The sequence below is a fragment of the Macrobrachium rosenbergii genome, chromosome 53 (assembly GCF_040412425.1).
Source record: "Macrobrachium rosenbergii isolate ZJJX-2024 chromosome 53, ASM4041242v1, whole genome shotgun sequence".
Lineage (NCBI taxonomy): Eukaryota > Metazoa > Arthropoda > Malacostraca > Decapoda > Palaemonidae > Macrobrachium > Macrobrachium rosenbergii.
The window spans coordinates 10797197-10817823 of NC_089793.1; the positions used below are offsets into that span (position 1 = coordinate 10797197).

Here is a 20627-nt window from a genome sequence, read left to right on the forward strand (position 1 = left end):
AAATTTATTCATGGAAAAACACAAGATCAATACGTTCCTATATAACTTGAACGCGGAGGGGAAAAAAAAAAAAACCAGGCAATCATACATGGCCGAATGAATTCCCGTTAACGGAAATCATATTTAAACGAATGCGTTTCATTCTTCAATAACTATCAGATATTGCAGCAGAATATTCTCTACTGGGAACACTCATAGAAATCTCCCGATTACATTTTCCTTTAAAATGCAAGTTACGCGAAGGTGAATTCGCTTTTTACAAACACGCTGATATTATTTAGGGTTTGACATTAAATATGGACCGGAAACCATTTTCTTGAAACGTATTTCAATATGAGCAGATGTATGAATTCCTTACAAATACCAACGTGGGTGTAAATTCGTTTTCCTTCTGCAACGAATTATTTCAAGGGTACCAGGTTTTTTTTGTGTTTTCGAATTCAAGAAGCTGACCTGTAAAATGCTTTATGGCAAGATCGAAAATGACGCCAACACGCTCCCTATCAAATCAAATACAAATAAATCTTCATTACTCACAAAAAAAAAAATATAAATAAAAGAACAAAAATAATGAAAATAACAGCGAGCACAGCGCATGAAAACACGAGAACGGCCGGCACGGGAAGGAGAGAGAGAGAGAGAAAAAAAAAAAAGAGGGAGAAATAAAATGCAAATGGATTCAAATGTAAACAAAACTGTGATGTATTAACAAACAATATGGGCGTGCAAACACCGCAATCCTATTTCGGTGTGGGGAACTTGCATGTCGAAAGCAAATAAAACTAAACGGGCGGATTACACCCATCTCCATATCTGCTCCTGCATTCAAGCAAAGCAAAGGAGGAGGAGGAGGAGGAGGAGGAGGAGGAGGAGGAGGAGGAGGAGGAGGAGGAGGAGGAGGAGGAGGAGGAGGAGGAAAGTCGCAACATGCAAGAGAGAGAGAGAGAGAGAGAGAGAGAGAGAGCCATCGCACCCCCGCCCCAGGAGCAGGAACGGTGTCTGGAGTGCCACGTGGGGGATTACATGCCAAGTGACTTTGGCACTCGGCTTTATTTCACATATTTGGAGGCCTCTCGTTCCCGGCCGACGACGCTGTCCACTGCAGACGAGTTGCGTTCGCGATCTCTCTCTCTCTCTCTCTCTCTCTCTCTCTCTCTCTCTCTCTCTCTCTCTCTCTCTCTCTCTATGGGAGAAAGCATATTTCCTCCTTTCGGGTCCGAAATCCTCTCGTCCGCGAATTCTTCTTAGGTTAGGTTATGAGCCGTTCGACATTTTCAACTTTTTTTTCCTGGGCATTTGTTAATTTTTTTTTTTTTAAGAATTTCATTATCTAATTAAAATGTTTCATATTTGGTCTATCAAGCAGACCAGTGTTCGTAAAAACCTTGTTTTTCCGTGCATTAATCATTTAATTATATATATATATATATATATATATATATATATATATATAAGCCAAAAATATTCTGTAATATCTAATTCACAATATATCTTGGGAACAAAAATGAATTGTAGTTGACAAGTGCTTCGTCCCCGGCAGGATTCGAATCTCTGATAAGACCACTTGGAAAATGACTAAATAGAACTGCTCCTTCATTCTCGTCTCTGTCTCCTGGCCACTAAGAGGCAACTAAATCCTTAAAATTATTCAACACAGGGAGACGCTTTATTCATCATAAGAGCTTCAAAGATAAAGAACACCACCCAACAGACCGACTAAAAGGCCTTTGTATTTTATTTCAGTACAATAATGAAAATATAATTAGCCTTTTTAGCGGACTTATTACGGCAAATCATGCTTTTCGCGAAGCATTTAAGGGAATTATGCCTTTTTAGCACACTAATAAAGAGCATTATTCTCAGGAACTAATTACGAGCTCTCATTATTTTGTACAGGTAACGACGAACCCTACAGTGGTAATTCTCAAATAAACATTTAACTATGGCTAAAACTGCGGTTTATTGATGAATGGACGCATATTAAATTGCCAGCTAAAATTGCTACATTCTGTCAGAAAGGAAACGGTTAAAATCTTTTTTTAAAGATGAACAAAACTTAAAGCTAGCAACAAAAATGTGAATAAGAGAGAATGGGAGTTACGACAACAGGTAGAATGATTTAATGATTGATTTATGGTAGCTAAATCTGGCGCCACAATATCTAGGTTACTGACGTCGCGATAGGCAGAGAGTAAAGGATTACGATACAGGGAAGAACAAAGACGGTTACGACAGAAATTAGAGCATACAATACCGGACAAGAAGAAAAGCGATGACCTTGGTAACTGTGACGCATACTTTACAAACTAAACCAATCAAAAACCACCTAGAGAATAGGTATTTGATTTGATGAATATAAAAAAAAAAAAAGTTTATACAGTGGAACAATGCTGCATAAAGTCTTCCCTTCATTTTTTTTCTTGATTTTCCTTACTTTGTCTATGCACTAATTTATCCATTTATATCTTTCTTATTTGTTATACTCTCTATTTCGACTTTTTTTTTATAACGAAGATAATTTTCAGTGGATTCTTCCTTTCAGTTGATGGTTTTTTCAGCTTGTCCTTATGAGTGCGTGCACATTTTGATCAATATAATAATAATAATAATAATAATAATAATAATAATAATAATAATAATAATAATAATAATAAATTTGGGAAGGTATCTGTCTTTCAGAAACGTCACTAAACATAAATACAGAATCAGCAATTTGATATACAACGGGAAACCCCAAAATCAAAAACAAAAACAAAAACTACAATATCTATGTAAATTAGAACAATAACCACGAGCAATCTGAATTACACGACTCGCACAGAGAGAGAGAGAGAGAGAGAGAGAGAGAGAGAGAGAGAGAGAGAGAGGCTCTGATTCCCGAGTCTGACAGCTGGCCGCGTATTAAAATCTCTCTCTTGATGAAATGGCGTGTCAGTTCATGGGCATCAATCACTCCCATCGCCGGGAAAAAATAATGAATACACAAATTGCGCTTCGGTCGAATCTTTAAAACGCCACTATAGAAAAATTCGTATACTTACACGTAAGGTTTGTTTTAAGTTTTCTTTTTAATTTACTGCTTCCCAGAGAGAGAGAGAGAGAGAGAGAGAGAGAGAGAGAGAGAGAGAGAGAGAGAGAGAGAGAGAGAGAGAGCAATTGTTTATATTCGTGAAATGCCAGTTATATTTATGAGCTGAATCATAACTGAATGCCTACTTATACATTACAAGTATTATTACTATTCAAATTATTTATATAATGTGGAGGATTGTCACGGGTTCATAATATTGTAATTTAACTCTTCTCAAATGTAGATATTAATCTAAGTTTTTTTTTCATATTTCCGAATTTGGATTCTAGTTTTCATTACACGGGAAAACCTACCCGACATTTATTCACTAAATACTGACCACGGTATTTATTCGAAAATATGAACGAAATTTCTCAAGAATCTCAAAGGTGCATGTTTTGTTACCTCAGTTTTCTTTATGAAGTCAGTTCGCACTGGACATAGGAAGGTGGAGAACGCTGATAAGAAACAGCGACCACATATAAAAAAAATAAAAAAATAAAAGCTGAAGGCAAAGAAGAACAGAAGAGAAGAGAACAGAACAGAATACAGAACTTAGGCCAAAGGCCAAGCACTGGGCCTTACGACGTCATTCAGCGCTGAGAGAGAAATTGACAGTAAGAAGGTTTGAAACGTGTAACAGGAGGAAGACCTCGCAGTTGCACTCTGAAACAATTGTTAGAGAGCGTGGAACGTCAGAAAGAGAAGAGAGAGAATATGAACGGTGGTACAGTAAAAGAAATAAAAGATTGCAGCCAGGGGCCGAAGGGACGCTTCAAAGACCTTTAAGTAATGCACTAACCCCAAATGGAGGCAAAGAAGAAGAAGAAGAAGAAGAAGAAGAAGAAGAAGAAGAAGAAGAAGAAGAAGAAGAAGAGGAGTAACCTCAAGAGAAAGCTGAAAAAGCGGTTAGTATGAAATACATGAATGTATACATCAGGGCACAGTCCTACCATCTACATCTATAATTTCCAGCTTTCCTGGGCATTCCAGGAGTCTTAGGCCTATAGGCCTCATCTGGAATAAGGCGTTTGTTATTAACTGAGGAATTATGTTAATAAATTTCATTTTACAGAAAAATAAAAGAACTGTGGTTTTAATTAGTATATAACCATACCTACTTTTGCGTAATATACTCTCTCATTTTACAGAAAAATAAAAGAATTATACCTACAATTATCATACAACCTTAAACACTTTGGCGTAAAGTATTGTCTATTTAATAATAATAATAATAATAATAATAATAATAATAATAATTAATAATAACATATTACTCAGAGGAGACACGAACAAAAGGATAAGAGTAAAAAAGAATAAAAAATTACAAATTAGCAAACAACAGAGAGAGAGAGAGAGAGAGAGAGAGAGAGAGAGAGAGAGAGAGAGAGAGAGAGAGAGAGAGAGAGAGAGAGAAACATAAATAATCACAGAAAACAACACAAAAACTCAATAGCTACTCACGTCCATATCCTTCAGCAGCAGCAAGAAACAAATCAATAAAAATGTTAACTAATAATCACAAAAAGGAGAAACAAACCCATTGTAAATTCAAAAGCGAGGAAAATACTCGTCAATACACCATGATCAAATTACAAAGAGTTCGAGCAACATAATACAGAGCATCACTTAAAGAACTAAACATTGAAATGAAAATGACGAACTTAAAGCTCGTATAATTTTTTTTTTTTTGAGAATCAAACGCATAAGTACAATTAATGAACAGGAGGTAAGTGGTTTGATTGGCATTTCAACACTGCTTGCAAAACAATGAAAACCTGTTTTCCAGAATTAATCAGTTGTTCATCTGCCGAGAATAATGAACTTAAATGAATGGGAATAGTCCATATTAGGATTCTAAGAGCAGGCAGAGAGAGAGAGAGAGAGAGAGAGAGAGAGAGAGAGAGAGAGAGAGAGAGAGAGAGAATTTTTCCAGGTAAATCTATGAAAAAATTTTTTTTTACATCAGATCCAACGAATGTAATGACAGAAAATGAGAAATTGAATACATCACAAAAATCGTGTGAAGAAATATTATGAATAGAAACACATATATTTTAAGTTAATTCATTTAAATTGAACAAACTCATAAAACAGCAAAGGATCATCTCAGGAGCAAAATAACACTTTCATGGGAAGTCGGTGTTATGAAGAGAATGTGGCGTAATTTGGGAGAACTTGAGATAATGAGATTAATAACAGGAAAGAAAGGACAGCGTATATATATAAAATTAAGAGAGCGCATGCAATAAACTAAATACAAAAAATACACCGTGAAATAAATTGAAGTAAATATATCAAACAAATTAACTTCTAAATATATATACTCAGCAAAATAATGATGAACTGCTAAGTAAACCCGTTTTAAAACAAACTCCCTTTTTAATACATTGCTCTACAAACTGAACAAACTAAATTTCTACATCAATTAATAAAACTAAACAAACCGTTGAATACAGTGACATATAAACTAAATAACAGAAATACACAGAGAAATAAACAAAATAAAATACACAATGAAGTAAACAAAATAAACTTCTAAATGCACAGAATTCTCATTAAAAAAAAAATTAATGTTAATAAACCTATAACGAGACTATTTTAATATGTTACTTCACAAAAAAACAAACAAACCAGCCTCTAAATTCATAAATAAACTCAATGAACCGTTGATTACACGGTGAAATAAACTAAAGTAAATATTACACTACCAAATTAACTTCTAAATGTATAGACTTCCCAGATAATAAAAAGAAATTAAATACACTCCTGACAAAACGCACTTCTAAACAAATACTTAAAAATATACACTCCCGCCTATACACATTTCTAAACAAACACTTAAAAATAAACTGCTCCACAAACAAACTAAAGAAACAAAACTTCTTAATCAACCAAATAAACCGTACCACAACAAAGCACATAGAAAACTCCTAGAGGAACAAACAAAGCAGAAGGCGGGACTATAACTAACTGAGAGTCTATATCACTTACTTCCATGTCCTTGTGAGAAGTGGTGAGGGGAAGAGGTAGATGGACGGGCGGGACCGGGGTGGCCGGGGCCGACCCGCCCTGAGGCCACACCGACGATATTTTGGCACCTCCACACCACGCTAGCCGGAGCAAAGACAACAAAAACAATGGTGTTAGAGAGTGGGGTGGAACAAACAAAAGTGGGGGTGATTCTTATGCTAGGACATATTATGTGATGTGAATATATATATTATATATAGTTGGGCATTTGCATTCAAGGCTGCATACACACTGTTATGCGGGATTGCATTTTAGGTCTGGATGGTTTATAATTTTATTGCATGTTACACAAACAACACTTCATATATATATATATATATATATATATATATATATATATATATATATATATATATATATATATATATATATATATATATATATATATATATAATTATACATATAAAATATATTTTCATATATATGTATGTATGTATATGTATATACATATATATATTGCAAGCATGTTATTCATACATACATTACACACGAACATCCATACCTATAATCCATCATTTTTTTTCGTACTTCCAAAACCACAGACAGAAAATTTTCATCTTAACCTCGTGAGAAGTAATATGATACACAGGCAGCATTTACACTTAATATATCGTTACCATCCTAAGCATGTAAAACAGAGTTACAATATAAATAAAAGAAGGAAGTTAAAATAATTTCAGCTATCTAACAATTAAGCGTTTCCGTCTTATTTTATAAGCTCTCTCTCTCTCTCTCTCTCTCTCTCTCTCTCTCTCTCTCTCTCTCTCTCTCTCTCTATATATATATATATATATATATATATATATATATATATATATATATATATACAGTATATAAATTCAAAAGGCTCAGAGTGTATAGTCTGTAATAATAGAGAACAGTGTGTCGAAGGAATTTTAAACTTGACTTGAAATTCAGATCTCATGATGAATAAAGAATCTACTGCGTGAGTTCGAATCCCACCACTGGAATCTGCGCTTTCTTCATTTGTTCTCCATTTTGGATTCAAGGATTTGTACCCATAAAAGTATTTAAACAAGTAAAAAATGAGTTTTCTCTACAGCTTATAATCAAGACCACCGAAAATAGATCCATCTTTCGGTGGTCTTGGTATATGTTGTATGAACCGCGGGCCATGAAACTTTAACCACGGGCCGGTGGTGGCTTGTCCTACATCGTTGCCAGATGCACGATTATGACTAACTTTAATCTTAAATAAAATGAAAACTACCGAGGCTAGAGGGCTGCAATTTGGTATGTTTGATAATTGGAGGGTGGATGATCAACATACCAATTTGCAGCCCTCTAGCCTCAGCAGTTTTTAAGATCTGAGGGCGGACGGACAGACAAAGCCCGCAAAATAGTTTCATTTTACAGAAAACTAAAAGTGGGAAGAAATCAAGAGATCAAGAGCTTACTGTCCTTTTTACAAACATATTTCATTATAATCTGAAAAAAATTACTTAGTAGTAACTTAAGTGTCCATATGAGCTGTGAATAAATCTTTCTTGCCCTTCCACTTAACGAAAATCTACATACACTAAATGGCAAAACTCCTCCACTCAATAAAAAATATTTCGATTTCTGATGGTTCAATTAATGCACCGTAATAATCATAACTTCGTCCATATCCATTTTAATTCACCTTCGGACGTGCCACTCAATTTGTTCTTGTTCATGAAGAAAGCTCATTAACGATTTGCCGTAAAGGATAATTGTGCAATTTCCATTTCTGTCTCTTGGGAAAATGTTTCGGTCTTTTATTCGGCGAGATTTTATTGTCCGGGGAATCTCTCTCTCTCTCCACACGTTTTTATTCACAACTTTCTCTCTCTCTGTCGACATATTTTTATATTCAAATTCTCTCTCTCTCTCTCCACACGTATTGATACACAATTTTCTCTCTCTGTCTGTCGACATATTTTTTATATACAAATGTTTTCTCTCTCTCTCTCTCTCTCTCTCTCTCTCTCTCTCTCTCTCTCTCTCTCTCTCTCTCTCCACACGTTTGTACACAGAATTTTCTCTCTCTCTCTCTCTCTGTCGACATATTTTTATATTCAAATTCTCTCTAGTCTCACGTTTTATATAGTCTCCACACTTTTATCTCTCTGACTCTCTCTCTCTCTCTCTCTCTGTCGGCACACATGTTTTTTATACACATAAGATACTGGTCTTTGCAATCCCTCTCACAGCCCACTACCCTCCTTCTCTCACGACACCTTTTAAGATTCTATAAAATTTCTGCAAAATATTAGACACTTGGATTACTTGCTCTCTCTCTCTCTCTCTCTCTCTCTCTCTCTCTCTCTCTCTCTCTCTCTCTCTCTCTCTCTTCAAGTCTGATTCTTACAATTTCTTATAAGCATAAGAGACTAGTCCCCCCATTCTCTCTCTCTCTCTCTCTCTCTCTCTCTCTCTCTCTCTCTCTCTCTCTCTCTCTTCCCTGCAACCGTCATCCGGATCTCTCCTTCTCTCTCTCTCTTTTTTCTCCATAATTATGTTGCTTCCCAAAAGAAGGTGTTTTAATTTCTCGTTGTTATGGTCGCCCCCATTCCTTTGTTCTTGGTGTTCAGGGAATGGAAGGAGGAGACAAGGATAACGTCTGGGAGGAGATACAAGAGGGGAGGGGAGAGGAGAGGGGAAGGATGAAGGGAGTAAAGGAAGCATAAGATAAATGTTTTATGCAGGGGAAGACGAAAACCAAAAAAAAAAAGAAAAAATAATGCAACGTTTTTCAAGTCGGGTTTCTCGCGTTATTCCTCTTTTCAAGATTTAAAAATTATTGGAATTCGATTATTAACGCAAATGATAATTAAACCTTCTAATATTTCCTTTAATATATTATTTGGTTTGCAGAAATGTACAGTATATAAACAGCAATGAAAGCAGACATTCAATAAACCATCTTTTTTTACCATAAATTAATTCATTCACGTTTTATTCCTGGATGTCAATTCACTCTTATCTCATACACATTCTTGATTCAATGCAGGCAATACACAGTGATGACCTGACCGATAACACTTGTAATACGATGATGATAATGATAATGAATGATGATGATATAAGCGAGAGATGTTGACTATTTCTACCATAAAATAAATGAAAAACAAAAGGTGGCTTTGTAAGCATTAATAACGATATAATGTCAGCACTGGTAATTCATTTTGTGTGTGTGTGTGTGTGTGTGAGAGAGAGAGAGAGAGAGAGAGAGAGAGAGAGAGAGAGAGAGAGAGAGAGAGAAGAAAAGTGACGTCGACTTTTATACTATAATACAAATTCTTTTACTGTGTGTGTGTTTGTATGTGTGTGTGTGTTTATGTGTTTATATATATATATATATTTATATATATATATTATATATATATATATATATATATATATATATATATATATATATATATATATATATATATATATATATATATATATATATATATAGAGAGAGAGAGAGAGAGAGAGAGAGAGAGAGAGAGAGAGAGAGAGAGAGAGTTCTTGACTATTTTACAATAAAAACAGCTTTACAACTGGAGAGAGAGAGAGAGAGAGAGAGAGAGAGAGAGAGAGAGAGAGAGAGAGAGAGAGAGAGAGAGTGAAGAAAAGTGACAGACATTACAGCATATGCCCATACGAAAAAAAGACATACTAAGGGGCAGAGCAAAATAAAGACGGATAAGCGGGCACCGATCATCGGGCAGAGAAGATTACGAAGCCAATCCCCAAAAGCAACAAACAAGGTAAACTCGACTACAAAGGAAATCATTTCACCGCAACAAAGGGAACCTTATCTACATCTTCCCAAAACCTGACCCACCCCGAAGCTACAGAGAGAGAGAGAGAGAGAGAGAGAGAGAGAGAGAGAGAGAGAGAGAGAGAGTAAAGAAACTGTTGGTAACGATCATATTATAAAATTTCTTTACATATTTAGATTTAGAGAGAGAGAGAGAGAGAGAGAGAGAGAGAGAGAGAGAGAGAGAGAGAGAGAGAGAGAGAGTAGAACTGTTGGTAACTGATGTATTATAAATTTTCTTTTTTTAGATTTAGTTTAGATTTGAGAGAGAGAGAGAGAGAGAGAGAGAGAGAGAGAGAGTAGAGTAAAAAACTGTTGGTAATGATCATATTATAAAATTTCTTTACATATTTAGATTTAGATTTAGATTTAGAGAGAGAGAGAGAGAGAGAGAGAGAGAGAGAGGGAGAGAGAGAGAGAGAGAGAGAGAGACTTTTACATATGTCATTCTTTTACCTTTATCCCTTTACTCATCGCTCATAACCCTCCCCCACCTTCATCTAAACTCGAACCCCTTCAATATCATATCGACGTGAGGTGGGTAGCACCCACAGACGTACAGCGAGAGGTAAACTGTCGACATAAAGTAAAGGTTACTATTATTTTTATCGATTTATTTTCTTTTAAAGTGACCTTTCAGCTCCAGATATTTCAATTTCGGGGTTTTACTTTTCACTGAGAGGCACACTGTCGGCATAAAGCATAGATTATTATTTTTTTTATGTTTCTAATTGACCTTTCGGTCCCAGCTGCATCAATTTCTGCCTTTTAATTTTCATCGATTCGCTTCACCTTCTTTCCATTTGGCTGTCCAACTCACTGAACTTTACAATGATCAAATTATCACATTTCATCGAAGAAATATACAGAAACAGTTCAAGAGGGACTTGTGATTCTAAAGACATGACTTTGGTCTCTGTAAGATTAAGATAATAATAATAATAATAATAATAATAATAATAATAATAATAATAATAATAATAATTCTTATCATCAAGATTTTGACGTTCTTTCTTCCTTATCCATTACCCATCATCAGTACCTGCGGCAGACCACCCCTCCCCTTTCCTTCATACTCCCCCTCCCCCTCCCCCATCTCCAGATATGCCCCTCTAAAACATATCACACCAAATCCATCACTGTTTATCTGGCGAGAGAGATAAGGAGTCGAGATGACTCACTGATAAGCGACTTCCAACAAACACGGCTGAAAAAGACGCCCGGGTCCGCCCTTAGCAGATATTCTCGGTATGCCGGGCATGCTGCCCTCGTACCCGGGGTAACATTCTTCGTAGGGGTAAAATTTTTTCCCCCTCAGAGGCCTATAAACCCCTTTAACCCCTTTCTCACCGGGCCAACAAGTTTTTTTTTTTTAAGGCCTATAAACACTTTCGTTACGACCTTCCACTTTTCATCAAAAGGGCCGACAATGGCGGCGTACTCTTGTAACTGAATAAAAACGACAGGAGTTTCCAAAAGCAACTGGTACTAATCGACGTCTCTATGAAATGCAGCTAAGAGAAGGATTCATTGAAAAAAAATAACCAAGTTACAAAACAGGTCATCTAAGGTTAAGATAAAAGTTCAAGACACAAGTAAAAGGGATATACAGTATATTTAAAAACACAATGGACAGTTGCTTCTAGATAAACTAAAATTTAAAAAAAAACTGTTAAAGTGGGTGAGATGACCTTCAAAACAGGACAAATAATCAAGGCGGTTCACCTTTGATCTACACGAAACAAACAAAAAAATTCTCGAAACAGAACACACGGGGTGGATGCTCCTTTCATAATCAGACAAAATCATTCATATTTATTTATATTACTCCTTTTATAGAACATTTCCATCATCTTCGTTTTTAATAATGATGTACAGTATTACCTAACACATCTCCATTTTACAAGAACTCACCATTGTGTTGAGGTGATATAGTACAAATGGGTCACCCTTAAAAAGGTTACTACCGTGCCACAATTAGACACTAAAGTGCCACCTTGCGATAACAGTGTGCTATCTTCAGATGTCCGTGTGTGTTATCTAAAGATGCTCTTCGCCCACCACAAAGACGACAAGAATCCGCTTCGTCCGAAAATAAATGGCAAATTGGCCGAAACTGTTTTTAGAGGAGCGATACGCTTGATTTTTTCAATGAAGTACATTAACTTTCCGGTTATGTTCATCTTGTTCCAAAGACTGTTTCCGCCAGTTCAGAAAAATATTAAGGGAAAAAATGTATATAATTCTTTCATTCTTTACCCGTTCCTCTAGTCACTGACATAATATGAAAAAAAAAATGAAAAAGTACGAAATTTAGACAGGATCTAATTTTATGGCGAATTTGATATGTACCATTCTACTTGTCATAATCAATCTTAATATAAATTACGGAGGAGGTGAACTACGAGTCCACACAAATGTGGTACAGTATATATGTATATATATATATATATATATATATATATATATATACATATATACATATATATATATATCTATATATATATATATATATACACACACACATACTAAATATATGTATACACATATTATATATATGCACACACATATATTAATATACATGTACGTGCGTGTATGTGTGTGTGTATACGCGCGTGTGTACACACGCTACCGGTAGGTCTAAGCCTCTTATTAAGATATGCGATCGAAGTTCGAAGTTGAACTTCTAAGCCGCTACGGTCGTTAACTATGTGAATATTCCCTGACATACTGTATCGCCCATAACGTCGGCTCCTTGGTGTAAAACGAAGCCCTTTTGGCTTTGTTGATTCCTCTGTGTAACAGTCTTATGCAATGTTACCGAGAACTGTCTTATGTAACGTTACATATCCTTAAGACTTTCAGGATACGCTAATCTCATTCTCGAAGGTTGCGCTGAGAACAAGTACAGCGCAGCGCTACCTGAAAAGTATATGGTAGAGAAGTAATTCTCTCTCTCTCTCTCTCTCTCTCTCTCTCTCTCTCTCTCTCTCTCTCTCTCTCTCTCTCTCTCATGTGTGTGTGTGTGTGTATGTGTATATGTGTGTATATATATATATATATATATATATATATATATATATATATATATATATATATATATATATATATATATATATATATATATATATATATATAATATAATATATATATATATATATATAATATATATACTCTCTCACACTATACTAATACGTGTTAATATTCTGGCTTCAATTGTATAACTCAGCGAACTTTCACTTATTAATATCAACTTGACCAAAATGTACAGATTAATTTTCTTAACATCAAAAAACAATGCAGCTCAGGTAATAATAATTAATAACGAAAAGACACGAACTATACATTTTCGAGAAACAGGAAAAACTAGAACGATATAAGATAACGCAACAAGACAAGATAAACGCAACATTGCACCACTCACTGCAATAAAGCAATGACGTCTGATTCGATTCTTCGAAAAACTAACGTAAGCATAGAAAAGCGAACCTCACAAAGATTATCCGTCAAAGATTAAATAGAGAAAAGCTACAACCGAGGATAATACACCGATGAAGCAGAGGAGGCGAAACACATAATAACTGAAATGAGATGAAAAAAAAAAATAGTATGACCATTTCCCGGATATTATAGGCGTTTATTTGCATGTATCTCTTCTTTTTGTATTTCCCTTTACTTCCTTTTACTTCTTCCTAATGAACGCCATACTCTTTGGAAGCTCGAATTTCAAGTCACTGGCCCCTGTTGGCTTATTCCATATGAATAGGTTTCTCTACTGAATAATAATAACAATAATAATAATAATAATAATAATAATAATAATAATAATAATAATAATAATAATAATAATAATAATGTATAGACAGCCCTGAATCAATACTAATAATGGAATTAGTAGTATAAGTTCTGCTACAATCTGTATGGAAATAAAAATATTAATTAGCAGATTATAAGAGCACTGCCAACAGCAAAGTAAGATATCGACCAATAAATCAACCTCAAAATAAAACATGAAGCCTTTCAACACAATGAATTAACCTCAAAATAAAAATGGAAACCACTTTCAATACAACTACCCTAAGCATTAAAACAAATTTCAAGAAAATAATAACCTCAAAGCGTCCGCCAATCAACAAACAATTTATTACACCCGCCGTCAAAAAACAAAACAAAAAATCATTAAAAAATAAAAGGTGTAGGCAAAAGTGCTTAAAATCACCCAGTTGATTCTCGATTTTCACAAGTCTTATCGTCTAAGCCATGGCTCATCTCAGATTGCAGGTTGATCGCATATCGGCCGGATTGCAAATTGTTCTAATGGACTTTTTTTCTCGCATCCGATCACATTTGCAAGAGGTCATTTTTATTTCCCCCACTAAATATACTACGCACGACAGGATGTGGGATTATATTTTCACGGTGTAGATTTGAATATTCGTTTTCCGTTTTCGTTTAAAGTTACATTAACCGTATACGAGAGTAATCATTTAAAAGGTGCCATGTTGAGAAAGAACAATTTACAGTGAAATCCATTTAAAGTAAGAACATTTACAGAAAATCAAGTGACTAATGTAGGTATATATAGAAAGCACCCCTTAGGGGGGGTTGGTGCCGTCAGTGTACCTGACGGGGTGCACTGTAGGCATTACTCAAGGTTCTTTGCAGCGCGCCTTTGGTCCCTAGCTTCAACCCCTTTCGTTCCTTTTACTGTGCCTCCATTCTTATCTTTCTTCCCTCTTGCTATCCACCCTCTCCTAACAATTATTTCACCAATTGCAATTGCAAGGTTTCCTCCTCTCTCACCTTTCAACTCTCAGTTTACTTTCCGCGCTGAATGACCTCATAGGTCCCAGTGCTTGACCTAGCCTAAACTCTATATTCCATTCCATTCCGATACAGAGATCAGCAGATGCTTGGGAAGTGTTCTAAACATGCAGTTCATCCTTGATCCAGCAGTTGAAAGGATGAACCGCTGTCTCGTCCGAGGTTTCCCTGGATCTGCTACCTTTTAAGTGGAAAGTCTATTACTGATTTCCCAGGGTTAAATGGATCCAGTACTATCGTACCTAAACAACTAAACATAACTACTTCGCAGCTAGTCTCGAAGGAGCTCTTTCTTAGGCAGCAAGTCGCATGGAAACCAAAACAAAAATCGAATTCTAGAACGATGATTCTCAAACTGGGTACCGCGGCACCCTGGGGTGCCACAGACAGTGCCTAGGGGTGTGGCAAAATTGTCATGAATTTTGTCTTGGCTAGATATCTCAATGAACATTTGTAAAAAAAAAAAAAAAAAAAAAAAGCCTGCAGAAGTCTTCATATAATTATTGTCAGTGTGTCTACTGTAATTATGTTAATCTAATTCTTCTGAGATGCTCTTAGTTTGTAGAGTATTTTCTGATTTTGCTTTGAGTATGGATAATTTTATTCACTAAACATGAAGTTAATTCATGCGATATGGTGGGGTGGCGAAGAAGGGGTGCCACTAAAAAAAAAGGTTCTTTGCAGCGTCCCATCGGCCTCTAGCTGCAACCCCTTTCATTCCATCTTGCTATCCACCTTCTCTAACAATTATTTCATAGTGCAACTGCTATAGAAGACCGGAACCTAATATGGAGAAAGTGATATAAGAAAAACTTACAAATATGAAAACTGCATACAATCATGAAATCAGAAACAATATAACATTGCAATTTTGATGGCGCCGGGAGCGGAGGGGGGGGGGGGAAGGGGAATTTAAAATGGCAACGAACATTATCTGACCTTTCGGAAGACCGCAGAGTTCCTTTTAATTGCGGAAGGAGGGGAAGTTCCTTCAAACCCAAGGCTTAACATTGTAGCTGATTTCAGATTCTCATAAGACTTTTAAGTCCCAGGATTTCAATGGAGCAATATCGTCGGGAGAGAATCATTTCTGAGGTGGTGAAATATAAGACGTTCCTAGTCAGCTTTTCTAGGCAAATCCTAGAATAGCTTAGTAAGGAAAACTAGGAAAACTGAGAAGGGACAGAGAACGATGTATGAAATATATAATTCCTTTCAGTCTGAATGAAAGAGGAGACTTATAAAATCTCTCTCTTACAGACAGTATATCATCCTTCTGGACCTCGTAAAATGTAGGAGGGGTTCACTTTGTCAGGTTTTCAAAGCTCCCTGAACGCTTAGTAAGGACAAATGAAAATAGAGAGTCCAAAATTATTACGAAGTGTAGGCGAGAATATAATACGACGTAATATAAACGTTAATTCATTTTGGTCTGAATAGCAAAAAGAGAGAAAAAAAGCAAAAAAATAAATCCCTCCTCTGACCGGAAAACATCATCAACAGCAGTATAATGACATATAATTAAATCGGGCAAAATGTGTTAACAAAAGCATCACCTAATAAATTCTATTTAATTAATGAATTGATTCAAAGCTCCACAACCAACACCCTCGGCTTCGCCAGCACCAGCAGAAGCAAAGACACACCACACACACACACACACACACACACACACACAAAACTCCCTTAAAAGGTTACTTTGTTCATAAACATCAGACTCCTGGCCAACTAACAACCCCTCCCCCTCTTCGTTCTTCCCCCTCCTCCCTCCCGAGTAAGGGGAAAGAGAGGGAGAGAGGGAGAGGGAGAGTGAGTCTGGCGAAACAAAGAGGGGGGCGTCGTGTATTATATTAGCCAAGAAAACATGAAACAATGATAATAATCATTAAACTGTTTTCATACGCATATGCATTCCCCTCTTAACAAATTCCCTGGTGACGCCACTCAAGGGTGTGATGTGAGGGGAGAGAGAGAAAGAGAGAGGGAGAGGGGAGGAGGAGAGGGGAAGCAGAAGAAGGAAGGAGAGAGAGAGAGAGAGAAGGGAACGAGGGAGGACGAAAGGGACGAGAGACTGATGAAGATAATGAAAAGTGAAGGAGGGGAATAGTCCGAATGAGTGTGAGATATAGTCGAAAGGGGGAAGAGGATGAGAGAGAGAGAGAGAGAGAGAGAGAGAGAGAGAGAGAGAGAGAGAGAGTCAAAACAATTAGTAGCATACCATGTTGATTTTGCTATTGTGTGAAGCTTATTCATTCAATAGCTACATACCACAAATAACAGCTGCTGATCAAAGATAATGCATTACTATAAATACATAAACACGCTATTTATAGCTCTCCGGGACTAACAACCATTGTGGACGGTCAATTCGAAGGCAACACAATTGGCCCCGAGAGCAAAGTCGAATCGCGATATTGTCAACTCGCCTCAACCTTTAAATGAAAAAAGAAAAGGGACGGGGAGGGAGGGAGGTGGAGGGGAGGAAAAAAATCATCACACCTGTTAATTAGTCACCATCAACGTCATCAGCATCAACAAAAGCGAGTGATGATGAACAAGCTCATCGCCGTCATCACTCGGCTACCTGGACCTGGGTCTAAAAGACGGCCGCTGATTAAAATCCTACATCAAATCACGGATTTAGCAGAGGCGAAGTTCGGCTCTGTCCAGATTTATAAATGGAGGCTCGGTGACGCATTCGGGTTAAACATTTAAATGACTGGAAGAAGATAAAGTAAAATTATTTCGCCCCAAAGAATGAGAAAGCTTCTCAATGGCATTCATCACAGAAAATAGGGAGTATGTTAGTACACAGCAAACACATAAATGATTGGAAGAAAGTATAATTATTTTGCCTAGAAGAATAAGTGATTTTCTCACTTGTTCGCATTCATCACAGAAAATAAGGAGTACGTCACTACACAGCAAACATATAAATGACTGGAAGAGGAAAGAATAGCTGTTATTCCGCCTCAGAGAATAAGAGAATAAGTGATTATCTCACTACAGAATTATTGGATCACTGCCATAAAAATAGAAGTTTATAGCTATAAATACATTTCTTTTTAAAATGATGAAGTTTGCAACTATAAATACTTTTTTAAAAATTACAATCGGAAACCTTTGCCATAACAGTAATACTTAGTGACCATCTCTTAAAAAAAAAAAAACCTCACAGGAACCAGACAACCATGAATAAACAAATGCACAAATAATCAATTAAGCAAATGAATTAAATACCAACTCAAACTGAAGAAATATATAAAAAAAAAATCTTCGATGACAAAAAAAAGATTAAACCTATCAGCCTTCTCATAACGAGAAAATAAACGAATTACCCTGTTCAAATATTTGAGGAAAAAAAATTGAGGAAAAAAAAATCAAACGACGTCAATTGCCCCAGCTAACAAGATATAGATTAAAACCAGAAAATTGTCCTTTATAGCACGGGCATAAACGGCCAAAGTTTCCTCGTCCATAGCCCGGTAACTACACAAACTACTCCACGCTCTGTTTGAGCTTGTCTTTCTATCTGTTCTTTTCGCCTAATAGCAGTGTGTGTGTGTGTGTTTTTGCGTGTATTTTATATATGTATATGTATATGTATATATATATATAATAAATATATATATATATATAATATATATATATATATATATATCACTTTAGATGATAAATGTAATATCGAAAACTCTTGGGAAATCCTCTAATGTAGAAAATTAAGTTCGATCTCTTTACGTCTCTAATACGCGTGTGACGCGCATACGCACAATATATATATATATATATATAATATATATATATATATATATATATGCATATATATATATATATATATATACATATATAATAATCTGGATGTATGAATGCGTGTGCATGGGCAGGTCCTCCATCACTAAGAGCAAACGTTTTATAAATGGATAAGCCTAATTTCGCGCTGATTTACAACTTCAGCGAAATCCCACCAGAGAGAGAGAGAGAGGAAAGTAGACAACTGTTTTCCCAGACACTTTCGATCTATCTTCAAAGAGGAGAGAGTCTGTCAATACGCAAGGGGGAGGAAATTCCTTGAAGAGGTAAAAAAAAAAAAATGCTGTCAAGACAGGGAGCCTTAGTTTGTCGATGTTTTCACTGTGAACGGGAAATGGATGTGGGTGTATGTCAGCTATAAATAAATTGTTGACAACACTCCGAAGCAACACACCATACAAGACGCTTATTACCAGGATGGTTTTCTCCTGAAAACTTATTATTAACAGGCTGATCTCGGGGATGTAAAACTCTAATTACTGAGAGCTTATTCAGAGAGAGAGAGAGAGCAGTTCCCATTCATTGGTAGGGGATTACCTCGACGAGGTTCCCTACCCATTGGAGAGAGAGGGAGAGCAGTTCCCATTCATCGGTAGGGGATTACCTCGACGAGGTTCCCCCTACCCATTGGAGAGAGAGAGAGAGTTCTAACCAGTCAATGGGTAGGGAATTACCTTGTTGAAGTCCTCCCCCTGTGGATAGAGAGAGAGAGAGAGAGAGAGAGAGAGAGAGCGCAGTTCCGACTAAACACTAGGTTGGACGTTACCTCGTCGTGGTCCTCCTGACTGGAGAGAGAGAGCGAGCGAGAGAGATAGAGTTCTATCCAATCATTGGGCAGGGAATTACCTCGTCGAGGTCCTCCCCCTGTGGGAGAGAGAGAGAGAGAGAGAGAGAGAGAGAGAGAGAGAGCGCTCAGTCAGCAGTCACACGTGCCACCCCCTGAAATCCCATGACGTAACGGGTGCTCCCGAATCGCCGCACCGCACCGGCGATGATGCATCACGCACACAACAAGCCAAGCCATTGAAAGCAGAGGACTTTGATTACCCCTAAATATAGATCACAGACGTCTAACCGGAGCACCAAACGTTCTCGAATTAGCGACGAATCAAACGTTTGCTGCGAGATAATGAATCCTAACAGTGATACAGGCGTTATTAATACGCCCCGAAATACAGTCAAAACGTTAATTATTCGCACGTTAATGAAGTTTACAATAATTACGGCAGAAATGAGGCTTTGTCTGTGCGTGTGTGAGAAAGAGAGAGTTTTATGCCTGGGTATATCGGTCTTTATTTTTGACAATTATTGAAAGCAGAAAGGTGAGAGAGAGAGAGAGAGAGAGAGAGAGAGAGAGAGAGAGAGAGAGAGAGAGAGAGAGAAGAGCTTACAAAAAATGGATTTCAAACATATAATGGGGAAAAAATAATATAAAATCATGACCTAGTAAAAACGTACAAGTGCATTCAATTGGTAATAAGAACGACGTACCTGAATAAAAAATCAATAATTAAAACTAAATTTAAATAAGATTCGAACAGCTCCAATTGACTTTGCTGTCAGCTTTAACTAACAGGCATATGGACCTCAAGTACCCCAATTCTTCAACAGCAAACGCGAAACGTAAAGACGAAATATGTTCTTTAAGTAATACCCCCCGAGTGAACTGAAAGTAAAGCTAATTATCTGCTTAACAGTCAAGCACATTGTGCCTTCATGTCGTGGATGGTTGACAGGCTATGTAGAAGTTCATTTCAATGATACCAGTAAACTTCGCCACAATCTAGTTTTCTGTATGACCCACGGCCCATGAAGCTTTCAGCCAAGGCCAGGTGGTGGCCTGTCCTAACTATAGCGTTGCCAGACGCACGATTATTTAACTTACAACCTTATACAAAATAAAAAACTGGGGCTGAGGCTGCAATTTGGTATGTTTGATGATTGGAGGGTGGATGATCAACATACCAATTTGTGGCCCCCTCCACCTCAGCATTTTAAGACCTGAGGCGGACAGAAAAGTGCAGACTGGACAGAAAAAGTGACGGACAGACAATAGTTTTCTTTACAGAAAACTAAAAATGAGTTATTACTAACGAG

The 20627-nt window shown here is 36.6% G+C and overlaps 1 protein-coding gene across 12 annotated transcripts in view; it reads right to left on the reverse strand.

Annotated features, from left to right (window-relative positions):
• scalloped (TEA domain transcription factor 1 homolog scalloped) overlaps window positions 1-20627 on the reverse strand; it is a 265722-nt gene that overhangs the window by 142924 nt on the left and 102171 nt on the right. For all 12 annotated transcript variants that reach the window (XM_067096659.1, XM_067096663.1, XM_067096655.1 and 9 more), the window contains one exon: window positions 6065-6183. In XM_067096659.1, the coding sequence (XP_066952760.1) occupies window positions 6065-6183 (119 nt within the window). The remainder of the gene's footprint in view (window positions 1-6064; window positions 6184-20627) is intronic.